General features: G+C 43.0%; 1 protein-coding gene across 1 annotated transcript in view; it reads left to right on the top strand.

Annotated features, from left to right (window-relative positions):
- The window catches only part of GNA14 (G protein subunit alpha 14), a 214169-nt gene extending 203321 nt beyond the window's left edge, over positions 1-10848 (top strand). Inside the window, exons 4-7 of the mRNA XM_055426924.2 lie at positions 889-1017; positions 2290-2419; positions 5339-5492; positions 6627-10848. Coding sequence (XP_055282899.1) covers positions 889-1017; positions 2290-2419; positions 5339-5492; positions 6627-6817 — 604 coding nt within the window. The 3' untranslated portion in view covers positions 6818-10848. The remainder of the gene's footprint in view (positions 1-888; positions 1018-2289; positions 2420-5338; positions 5493-6626) is intronic.
- Positions 10849-12837: the final 1989 nt, after the last annotated feature.

The following is a 12837-nucleotide window of genomic DNA, read 5'->3' as shown; positions in this document are numbered from 1 at the left end:
GGGATCTTCCCGACCTAGGGATTGAACCTGGGTCTCCTGCATTGCAGGCAGTCTGTTTACCATCTGAGCCACCAAGGAAGCCTGACAGGCATAAATTAAAGCACCAGAAGTCCATGGTGATAAGCCCTGGGGCTGTATGGGGGTGTGGCCACAGAAGGCTGTTCAGCCCTGGCACACCTACGTGAGCTCTGCCTGTGTGCGGGGTGCGGGAGAAGGTGGGGCCACCTCCATGTGCAGGGGGCTCCAAGTCATCAGCACTGTCACTGGCCAGGCCTCAGTTATTTACTCAAAAGTGCCTTTTTCAAAGGCCTTAACATTAAAATCTTGTTTTACCACAGAAAAAGAGACTTGGTTTAAGCCTGGGCTGTAATATATGGCCCAAAATAATCCAAGCCAAGTTTTGGGTTATTTTAGGAGATGTGAAATTTCCCAATGTAACAAGGAACTTTTTGAGAGGACTTCCCATTGGCCTGATTTATGCTTTTATATTTTCCTTAACTCATTCTTTGAGCAAAGTAAAGTGTCCAAGCACAGCATCTACATTCTACAATGTTCTTGGAGGAGGGCCTGTGAGAGGAGAAGAGAACAGATGAAATGTCAGAGAGCCAGGTGCTGTCTCTTGCCCCTGTGGCCTGGCTGGCTCCCTCCCCAGCAGAGTGATGGAGCTGGGAACCAGGAGGAAAGACCAGAGCTGCAGACTTGAGTCTCAGCAGGATCACCAAAGCCTCTGATCCATACTCTCTCCACACAGTTTTAGGAGGGCTGGAGGGTTGCTTCTCAGGAAAGTCACTGATGAATCCATGAATCTGAGTGGGGGTGGCTAGGAGTTGGGGTGACTTTCTGGCTGGGGCACTTTCCCCTTCTCAGCATCTTGCTCTCTAATATCAGTTACCTGACGGACATTGACCGGATTGCCATGCCATCGTTCGTGCCAACACAGCAGGATGTGCTTCGTGTCCGAGTGCCCACCACTGGCATCATTGAGTATCCGTTTGACCTGGAAAACATCATCTTTCGGTAAGTCTGTCTCCTTGACATGGTCCATTAAGAATCTGTCTCTCCAGGCTTGGAAGTCCCCAAATGAATTCTTCAATGTGTTATTGCTAAAAGGGCTTATTATGTCTTAGGGCAATAATAGCTTTTGCGATCACAGGGTATTAGAATTGTGGTTGGTCTCAAGTTGTACAGTGAATACAAACACACCTTTCTATCCCCCTTAGAGAAGAGATTCCCTACTGATGTCTGGAATGCTTCTCGTGTGTAACACACACAGATGTATATTTCTGTAAACCACAGACTGGTGATACTGGGGTCTTTTCCCTGAAGTTGAATATTTCTCTTCCCTTCTATTCTTAGCTCCAAGATTTATCATTGCAAATTTCAAAGCACTTTTATATCCATTCGTTCCCTTGTTCCTCCTAATACTTGTTACACATGGTTGTCTGGAGAGAGCACAAGTACAGTCTTGCCCTGTCCACCCCTGCATCTCGGTGCTGCTGGACTGCTGTCAAGTCAGGGGAGCCCTCTGGTCTAGCCCCCTGTTACTTGGCATCTCTGTGAGCACATGCCCTGTGCCTGTGTGCCCATGAATTTATCTAAACCTTTTCAGAATCAATCTCTGTTTAACCCTTCCAAAACCTCTAGATGGGCCCAGCACATCACACTTGAAGTGTATCCTTTGCTACCTGAGAGAGGTCCCCATACTCATTTCTCTAAACTGCCCAAGCCCTGGAACATTTCAGCTTGTGACTGATCCTTGGGCTATGACACCCTGAACTTGTCCCAAAGACACAGGTTAAGGCTTTGGGTCTCCACATCAGACAGAGGGCACTTGCAGGTCTTTCTAGGGAAGGGGTAGCATTCAGCTAATGCACAAAGAATCTCTGGATTAATGGGGGGGGGCAGGAAACAAGAGGTGGAGAGTAGTCCAGAAGCCTGCCTGCCTTTCTGCCCTTTTGTGTCTGGTACCCTGGCACCCTGGGTTGGTTTGGGCACCACCCAAGTGATGCCTGAACTTCTGCCTGGACTACTGCAGCAGCTCCCTAACCAGGACCCTCAAGCAGGCTCCATCTGAGTGACCTCTGCATGCGTCTTCAGTAACTTCACTTACATTCTGTTGCCTCCTCTGCTAGGAAACATCCAGTGGTTCCTCATTGCCTAAAGCAGCGGTGCTCAAGCATTTTAATCTGAGGATCCCTTTTTTTTCTTAACGATTATTGAGGACCCTAAACAGTGCTGATTTCCATGTGCTTTCCCCCAAGACAGTCCTATGTTTATTCTATTGAACAGGATGGTGGATGTTGGTGGCCAGCGATCTGAAAGACGGAAATGGATTCACTGCTTTGAGAGTGTCACCTCCATTATTTTTTTGGTTGCTCTGAGTGAATATGACCAGGTCCTGGCTGAGTGTGACAATGAGGTATGCTGGGTGGGGAGTCTTGTTAGCTGTGGAAAACAGAAACCTATTTCTGCAGTTTGTAAGAAGCCAGCCCACTCTGGCGTTAGACCCTATCCCTTAGGTTAAGTCGCCTCACTCCTGGAAGTGTAGCCTGTGGGCCGGCAGTCCTAGCATCACCTGGGTGCTTGTTAGGAATACACACCTTCGAATCACCCCTGGCTAAATAAAGCAGGATCCTCAAGAAGATCCCAGGTAATCTGAGAATCACTGGCATAGAATCCTGACTCTCACACTTGGATGGACACTGAAATTCCCAGGGGACCTTAAAGAACAACTATGTGTGGCCTGACCTTGGATATCTAGTCTTCATGAAGAGTGGAGCCACTCAAAAACATGGGTCTCGGCCTTGGCTGCATAGTGAGAGGTGTTTTTTTTTTTTCTTTTCTTTAAAAACATCTTTAGGACCCTATTGTTGAGATTCTTATTTCCTGGTTTAGAGTTGGGGGTTACCTTCACTAAGCCCCCCGGGGATGTGCATATACAACCAAAGTTGAACAACACTATTTCTAATAGACTTACCTGAGGACAGGCTTCCCAACCTCCATTGTGCTCTCAAATTAGGTCCTGAGCTAAGCTGGCTGTGGGTAGTGGTACCAGATGCTTGGAGCTGTCTGGGGGCAGCATCTGACCTTCACTTCCCCTGGAAGGGACTTGCTCAGGGCAGCTGCCTCTGATCCACCCAGTCAGGCAGAGCTGCCATGGCACTGGCTGGTTAAATTCCATTAACTGGATCTGCCAGGAAAATGAAGAGAACCACCCCGGCCCCTTCTTTGTGAGGTTAGGGCTATTTTCTGTGTGATAATCACCATCTTTTCCCCTACCTTTTGCACCAGACCTCTTGACCTTTTAGAAATACCTCTTGCCTGTAGGGAATGAAAGGAAATCAATAAAGAATTCTGTCCAGGATTAGGCAATAATTATGAACAAATTCTATCTTGTATTTCTTGAAAGCAGACTTTTCTCTGAGGAGCACAGTTACATTAGCTAATTAGTGGTGGATTAGCCCATTTACTAGTGTCATTGTGCAAAGAAGAATAGAAATCTTGGCTGCCACCCAGCTCTCCCAGTGGAGAGATTTTTTTTTTTAAAGCAAAGGCATTGAGTTATCAATATGAAAAATTAGCTCCAAATCTGTCTCAGGAATTACTTAGAACATTTCTCAGGGAAGATTAGTCAGGTGCACCAGGGACGAGTACCTTAGCCTGATGTGCTTAAATATTACTTTTTCCTCTCTGAAAAATCCTAGGTATCTGGGGGGAAATGAAGTGGTTGCCACTCCAGACTTTTCTATCCTGGTTGAAGATATGTCTTGCATCCACTCACTATGGTATATAGGAATTTTTTCTTTCATATGTTGTAGTTCCTTGGAGCTCATTATTGATAAGATCATAATTAATGCTAAAGAAGCTTTAAAAACAAGTGAGAGTTCAGAACTGATCCCCAAAAATGTACTGAGGAGAATGGGCCCAGGCATTGGGAGTCATAGGAACAGAAATTTAGGGAGTATCCTCTGTTGCCGGAGGGCTGTGTCTAAAGGTAGGAAGGAAGGAAAGGGTTTCTTTCTTCTTAGAAATAACTGGGAGAGGGCAGAATGCTAGATTATTGTCACCAGAGAAGATTTACACATGCCCTATTTACTTTCATTTAATATTTTCTTGCCAGTGTCTAATGTTCAGAAATTATTGCTGACTGTCTACATAGCTTCCACTGGATTGTGCTATTGTACAGTCCTGGGAAAGCACTTACATCTTTTTAAACAGTATGCTCACCCATAAAATGGAGACCCGTTCCCTTGGAGAGCATCGGCTGTGCTACATGCCTGTCAAACATGGTGCAGGGCAGCTACTCAGTAATAGTTCTCGTCTCCTCCAGCATCTCGTCTCCTCCAGCGTCCCTGAGGGCGGTGGCCCTGCCAGAAAAGCCTTCCTTCCTCTCACTGTCACTGGACTCCTGATGCCCAGTCTGGAAGCCCACACCCAGTGAAAGGGCATCTCAGGTCTGCAGTTATGAAGGATCCCTCGACTTGGTAATCCCAGTAGTTATACACAGAAAACTTGTGTCAACTCTGGGTTTCAACCTTCCTTTTCCAAGTTACACAAAAGCCCTTCTTATATCCTTATGTGTTTGGGTGCCAGAGAAGAATTTGCGTGAGAGGAGTTCCAGAAAAGGGTGATTAATGGGAGGGTGAGGATGAGGGAAATAGAAGCAGGGACCACCTGCCACTCCCTCCCCAGCCTGAGCAAGGCCAGAGACCTGAAGACAACAGCTGGGTAAGAGGACAGATGGATGGAAGCAGTGATTCGGCATGCTGTTCCCAAAGCATTGTTTTTCTTCCTTCAGTTCAGTCGCTCAGTCGTGTCCGACTCTTTGCGACCCCATGAATCACAGCACGCCAGGCCTCCCTGTCCATCACCAACTCCCGGAGTTCACTCAAACTCATGTCCATTGAGTCGGTGATGCCATCCAGCCATCTCATCCTCTGTCGACCCCATCTCCTCCTACCCCCAATCCCTCCTAGCATCAGAGTCTTTTCCAGGGAGTCAATTCGTCACATGAGGTGGCCAAAATATTGGAGTTTCAGCTTTAGCATAAGTCCTTCCAATGAACACCCAGGATTAATCTCCTTTAGAATGGACTGGTTGGATCTCCTTGCAGTCCAAGGGACTCTCAAGAGTCTTCTCCAGCCCACAGTTCAAAAGCATCAATTCTTTGGCGATCAGCTTTCTTCACAGTCCAACTGTCACATCCATACATGACCACGGGAAAAACCATAGCCTTGACTAGACGGACCTTGGTTGGCAAAGTAATGTCTCTGCTTTTTAATATGCTATCTAGGCTGGTCATAACTAGTTAATCCTAAATCTCTTGTTTTTCATTTAGAACCGCATGGAAGAGAGTAAAGCCTTATTTAAAACTATCATCACCTACCCCTGGTTTCTGAACTCATCAGTGATTCTGTTCTTAAACAAGAAGGATCTTTTGGAAGAGAAAATCATGTACTCTCATCTAATTAGCTATTTTCCAGAATACACTGGTAAGTAAGTGTCCATCCTGTGGCCCTGACCTCCCTGGTACCAGTTCAGAGTTCTCAGCATAGCTTATCTGGGCCTCCTTGATCTGCCTCTAATGGACTTTCCTACCCTCCCTTCACTTCTGAATGGAAGCTCCAGTCAAATCAGCGTGTTTTCACCTCAGTCCCTCTGCACACGTCTCTCCTACTGCCTCGGATGTACTGCCAACTCCCTTGCTAATTCTGCTTTGTTCTCTGAGACCCAAATCAGGCACCTCCTCCTTTGGGACAGCCTTCTGATCCTCACCCCACCTCCTTCCACAGTAGGTGCACCCCCTCAGGCTCCCTTGGGGGCCTGGGCTTGCCTTGCTCTCTCTGCCTTCAGCTGTCTTATCCCAGCAGACCCTGATGGCAGAGACTGTGCCTGACTCATCTCTGCACTTCTAGTGCTGAAATGTGGCAGCCCCTTCACCAGACAGGGTGCACACAGAAGTTATCTTTATGACCTCTTAAGCGACTGAACTGAACTGAAGGTAGAGAGAGGGTTTAGACCCTGTCGCTAATTAATTCTGGTGCAGAAACATTACCAAATTTGATACTGATATTTAGACAAGTGGTGTTTAAACATTCTCCTTTTTCTTTTTATTAACCACGTTGACAATGTAGCATACAGCTCTCAAGCTTCACAATCAGACTTGGGAGCTTAGCCCCATATTGTCTCTTTTCCCTCCTCTACCTCTACTTCACTTACGAACTACCTCTTCAGGGACTTCCCTGGTCTCCATTGTCTAAGACTGTGCTCACAGTGGAGGGGGAGCTAGATCCCGCATGCTGCAGCTAAGACCTGGGTGCAGCCAAATAAATCAGTATATTTTTAAAGACTAATTACCTCTTCAAAAATGGTCCAAATCAGAAAATTAAATTAGGTCACTATTTTTCAGTAAATCTCCTTCAAGTATGATTTTTAGATACCAATGGACATTTAAAATACCCTTCTGCAAATTCATAATAAAACAATGCCCCAAGTAAAAAAGTCTCTAGGAATAAGATGGCTCAAAGGATTCCCAATAAGAACAAGAGTACACTGAATATGACTTTTGAGAGGACCTGGTGGTGAGTTGGTATCTTTCTTTTTGATTCTTACTGCCCTCATGACAGGACCAAAGCAAGATGTCAAAGCTGCCAGAGACTTTATCCTGAAGCTTTATCAAGATCAGAATCCTGACAAAGAGAAAGTCATCTATTCCCACTTCACATGTGCTACAGACACAGAGAATATACGCTTTGTGTTTGCTGCTGTGAAAGACACAATTCTACAACTAAACCTGAGGGAATTCAACCTGGTTTAAAAGCTGCTATGCACCCCTCACCCGGGCCAGAAAACCAGATTTATTTGCAAGTGCTCTGACATCACCCAGCTCAGCCCACTTGGTGGCGCCAAGTCCATCATGCAGCCACGGGGACAAGGATGGGTGATGGAGCTTGTAAGATGTTTGAATTCAGCAAAACTTTTTCAAAGTCTTGCTTTTACATTTCTTTTCTTAACTTTAAGCTGTAAGATTTTTGTATAATTTTTGAATTTGCTATTCTACAGAAGTCTAAAAAGCCACTGTGATTTACGGTTTTTTTTTTTTAATTGGAAGTGTGTGTGCTAATAGCCATTAGAAAAATCACATAACAGAGGAACCTGTCAATTTATAGATTCTGCTTTGAGACCTCTAGTATTATTAGATGGGTAACCTTTATTTTAAATTAAATATTGTAATTGTTTTTTTCTCTTCATGCTGAAGTATTCAACATGCAACCAAAGATTTTCTTTTAAAGTTTGTTCTTCGTGTTAACTTTCTAAGTCAAATTAATGATTGTATCAGTACCTCTAATTTAGTTTTGCCACAATTTGATTACTATGGGCTCTAGATAGTATTATGTTGTATTGGTGAAGTGTGTGGTGAAAACTTACACACATAGATATATATTCCAATGTAGATGACCAGGCCTTATAAACTTATGAAACGGCTAAAAGTCCAAATTGTTTAACGAATGTACTGTAACCTCTGCCAGAGTTCTGATGGCTACCACAGATTTGCTGTTTGAACCATGTATGTTGTGCCGTTCTGAGGAAGCTAAGAATATACCATTTTGCCATTAGCACTGGATTATGTTTCTTTGAGCTCATGGTTGACTGACAGTTCTGCTCCTAAAAAGAAAAATGCTGTGACTTTAATATCTCAGAAACTTCCTAAATGTCCCTACAGGGGAGGAAAAATAATTTTCCTTCCACCCTTCTAGGTTCTTGGCTGAGACCTCACCCCTCTAATAATAAAATAATGTAAGTCTAACACCATGTATCCTCCTGCACACATGGGAGCTATCCTGGAAAACTGAGTTTAACTCTCCTAAAATGACTCAAGCCATCACCTTAAATACTTTCTTCAGCTGAAGATGCAAAAAAGATGGAGGAGAAGGAAAGGTCACTTATAGGAGGTTCATAGGTAAAGCACAATAAAAAAGGGTAAGGTTGTTTAGCTGAATTAAGATGGGCACCTTCTACGTTGATAGTTTGTCATTTAGAATCACCCTTCTAGGAACAGAGAAGGAGACACATTTAAAATGGATAGTTCCTTAAAATAAATGTATATTTCCCTTACAAAAGGGTAACTTCTACTAGATTTTCAGAGCTTTTCCAGTGTCTCTTGTTTCTTAAAAACAATCACCAAAAGCACATGAAAAGATGCTCAACATCACTAATTAGTAGAGAAATGCAAATCAGAACTACAATGAGGTACTTCTTCACACGGGTCAGAAGGGCTATCATCAAAAAATCTACAAACAATAAATGCTGGAGAGGGTGTAGAGAAAAGGGAGCCCTCAAACACTGTTGGTGGGAATGTAAATTAGTGCAGCTACTATGGAGAACAGAACAGAGGTTCCTCAGAAAACTAAAAACAGAACTACCATAAGATCCAGCAACCCTACTCCTGAGCATATATCCAGAGAAAACCATAATTTGAAGATAATATGCACCCCAATGTTCACAGCAGCACCATTTACAATAGCCAAGACACAGAAGCAACCTAAATGTCCATCAACAGATGAATGGATGAAGAAGATGTGGCACACATATACAACGGAATAACACTGCTACAGAAATGAACAAAACAGTGCCACTTGCAGCAGCATAGATCGACCTAGAGATTATCACACTGAGTGAAGTCAGAGAAGGACAAATGTATGTTATCACTTATATGTGGAATTTAAAAATTGGTATCAGTTCAGTTCATGTATGTTATCACTTATATGTGGAATTTAAAAATGTATCAGTTCAGTCGCTCAGTTGTGTCCGACTCTTTGCGACCCCATGAATCACAGCATGCCAGGCCTCCCTGTCCATCACCAACTCCCGGAGTTAACTCAAACTCATGTCCATCAAGTTGGTGATGCCATCCAGCCATCTCATTCTCTGTTGTCCCCGTCTCCTCCCGCCCCCAATCCTTCCTAGCATCAGAGTCTTTTCCAGTGAGTCAACTCATCGCATGAGGTGGCCAAAGTATTGCAGTTTCAGCTTTAGCATAAGTCCTTCCAATGAACACCCAGGATTGATCTCCTTTGGAATGGACTGGTTGGATCTCCTTGCAGTCCAAGGGACTCTCAAGAGTCTTCTCCAGCACCACACAGTTCAAAAGCATCAATTCTTCAGCGATCAGCTTTCTTCACAGTCCAACTCTCACATCCATACATGACCATGGGAAAAACCATAGCCTTGACTAGACAGAACAGAAATAGAATCATAGATTTCTAGATGTTAGAGCTAAAGCATCTTCCAAGTTTGAATGCCTCTGATGTCCTCAAATGTTCACGTAAACTTCCTGAGTTGCCCACAGAGCACCAGGCACAGATGATCTAAACATGAGCCATTTGGGCTGTTTCTCTGAAGTTTATAGCAATCCACTTAACATTCAGTTTGCAGGACTTTGGGAAATAGTTTTGTATTTGTAGAAAACAAACTTATGGTTACCAAGGAGCAGGGGATGAATTGAGAGATTGGGATTGACACATACACTATATATAAAATAGATAGCTAATAAGAACCTACCATATAGCACAGGGAACTCTACTCAATACTCTGTAATGACCTATATGGGAAAAGAACTTTAAATAACTTTTAAAAATCAGCTCTAAGTAATTCTTATACTAAAGAGGTATATATTTGGGTCACATATTCTGTTCCCCTTCAGTCCTGTCTTTAAAAGTTCAGTGAAGTTTTATAGTCCAGAAACTAAGTTGACAGACTATTAAATTTCATTGAACCAACCTCTTAGTCTTGAGAGTAGGTCAGTTCAGTTGAATAGCTGTCTCATTTCAGGAGCTAATGTTGCAGGTGCGGTCCCGAAGTTAGCCTTACATGGTGTGAACAACTAGGTACTTATTAACAAGCATGTCTATGGAAACAAAAGAAAAACAAGTTAGTGGTTGGGGCAAATTATAAACTCAGCCTGAGTCCTGAAGGCCGCCGATCAGATTTCTAGATGTTGGAGCTGAAGCATCTTCCAAGTTTGAATGCCTCTGATGTCATCAGATGTTCAGGTAAACTTCCTGAGTGGCCCACAGAGCACCAGGCACAAAGATGATCTAAACATGAACCATTTGGGATGTTTCTCTGAAGTTTATATCAATCCACTTAACATTCAGTTTGTAGGACTTTGGGAAATACTTTTGTAAAAGCAAACAATAACTTTCATAAATGATGAGCCTTTGTCAGTTGGCAAAGAAACATGGTTATTTCTATGACATACATTTTAAGAAAACTAGAATTACAAATGATGATGATATTAATATATAAGGCCATAACAGATTTCTTACCAGGCTTCCCAGGTGGTGCTAGTGGTAAAGAATCTACCTGCCAATGCAGGAGATAAGAGACTTAGGTTTGATCCTTGGGTTGCGAAGAGCCTCTGGAGGAGGAAATGGCACCCCACTCTAGTATCTTGCAGGGGGAATCCCATGGACAGAGGAGCCTGGCAGGCTACAGTCCATTCGGTTGCAAAGTCTTGGACACAACTGAGCATCTAAGCACATTAGATTTCTAGGAATGTCGTAACAATTTGATTCCAAGTCAGAAGAGTGGAAGAAAATTGGAAACAGTTTGAAGAGATGTAGCCAGATTATTTGAGGAAAGTAGAATAATTCAGGATCCCATCTAATTTATAGGTAAAAAAGGAAACAGAAAATTAATAGGACTACAACCTTATGCCCATAAGAGTATGTTATTTACTGAAGTATCATTTTTCTGTCTACAATTACTCCCTTTTTGCCAAGGAGAAGATTTCCATTCCAACTAAGAAGGAAATAAAAAGATTCCTATGTCCTGGAGATTTAGGGTTTGGTGCAATTTGTCTTTGTAAAGTCTGTATAAAGCATTCAATACAGAGGCCTATGAATGCACTCCTTGAGTGTACAATCCAACTTTGAACAACTTTTGCTTCTCTCAACCCCTGAACACTGACCTCCAGCTGATCCATTTCTTGATCATCTCCAGGACAGCTTGGGAGAAATTCTGGTCGTTTCCTTGGGGTGCAGCTAGGAGGTCTATCTACTAGGGGGCTGTCTGGCTTGTCTGATAACTGCAGTATAGTTATAGATGAGAATACCTTTGAACATCCGATCAAGGTCCTGTGGGACCTCCTTGGTAGTCTAGCAGTTAAGACTCTGCTCACAATGTAGAGGGTCTGGGTTTGACCACTGGTCAGGGAACTAGACCCCACACATCACCACAAAGATCCCACATGCAGCAACTAAGACCTGGCAAAGCCAAATAAGAAAATTTAAAAAAAATTTTTTTTTAATTTTTTTATTTTTAAAAAGGTCCTTGTGAGTGAGGTTGTGAATGGCCACTGATCCTAACTCTTTTCTAAATCTGGTAGGAACTTCTGAAAGTATAGGCAAAAGGGGCTTTGTAACTTTATCTTGTTAAAGAGTTAAAGGTCAGTGTTCAGGGGTTGATAGAAGCAAAAGTTGTTCAAAGTTGGACTGTACACTCAAGGAGTGCATTCAGAGGCCTCTGTACTGAATGCTTTATACAGACTTTACAGACAAATTGCACTAAACCCTAGACTGATGGCTCAGATGGTAAAGAATCTGTCTGCAATGTGAGTAAACCTGGGTTTGATCCCTGGGTTGGGAAGATCCCCTGGAGGAAGGCATGGCAACCCACTCCAGTGTTCCTGCCCAGAGAATCCCTATAGACAGAGGTGACTGGCAGGCTACAGTCCATGGGGTCGCAAAGAATTGGACACAACTGAGCATCGAAGCACAAAGGCTAGACATGCTATTCCTTTGTGTCCTCTTTTCAACTTGATATTCCCATAGGTACCAATAAGACAATTCTTTAGAGTAAGAGCTCTCTAAAATTTTTTTCAAATACAAAAGTTTTTCCAGTTTGAAAGATCCATCATCTGGCCATTGATGAGTAGGATCTTCAATGGTATTATATTAATCTCAATAGCAAATCAATAAACCTTTTTATGGCTTAACTGTGGGTGCAAGAGATGTGCCCTCAGGGGATGCAAAAGATCATAAGATCTAGAAAGTTCACTCCCAGAGTTAGCCCTAAGAAATTAAAGACCCTCTTTGTCACAGGGAAGAATGATGTACTGAAAACCACTCTCAGGTTTTTTCTATGAGGACATGAAATATCTCTAGTCACAAATCTGCTAATCTGTAATACCAGGCAGACACTAGTGGAATGGGACTTTTCCACTACTAACAAGACAACAAAGGTTGACATGCAAACAAAGGTTGGCCCCTTATGGACTGGGGCCTCTTCAGACAAATTCTCCTGAGGGCTGGCACAGTGGGAATGCTACCTGTCACTATGTGTTTCAAATCTCCATCCTACTGTGTGGCTGCCAGGTACAAGTTGATACTAACATCTTCCAGCTGGTGATGACTAAAGATAGTTTTCCTACCAGTCAAAAAGCCAAGCTCTCAAGATAAAGAACAAGATGAAAGAAAAACCTTGACTACGGCTCTCCTCCTTATGAAAAATTACACAAAAGACAGACAATGTAAGTCAGTGACCATCTCTGGAAGGGAAATGGGTCAACAGAAAACAACAGTACTTATAACAAAATCTCTACCAGAGTTTTTATACTCAAAGAACTAATGCACATGAATATTTTCTTCTGTAAATCTAAATTTGGAAAGGAAAGAAGAAGGTGCAAGTTCCTCTTCCTCTCTCAACTGAGCCTTATAGACAGAGATCTGAGAGAGCTTACTTCCGTAAGAATTCTTACTCTGCTGGCTTCTGCCAGTTTTCCAGGTTCCCATCTTCAGGCTCTGAAGGAAGTACAGTGTTTCAGCAGGTCCCATC

The sequence above is a fragment of the Moschus berezovskii genome, chromosome 7 (genome assembly GCF_049115385.1).
Source record: "Moschus berezovskii isolate FMDL1 chromosome 7, NW_MosBer_1.0, whole genome shotgun sequence".
NCBI lineage: Eukaryota > Metazoa > Chordata > Mammalia > Artiodactyla > Moschidae > Moschus > Moschus berezovskii.
Note: the sequence above shows the minus strand (reverse complement) of the source record. Positions and strands in the feature narration are given on the sequence as shown.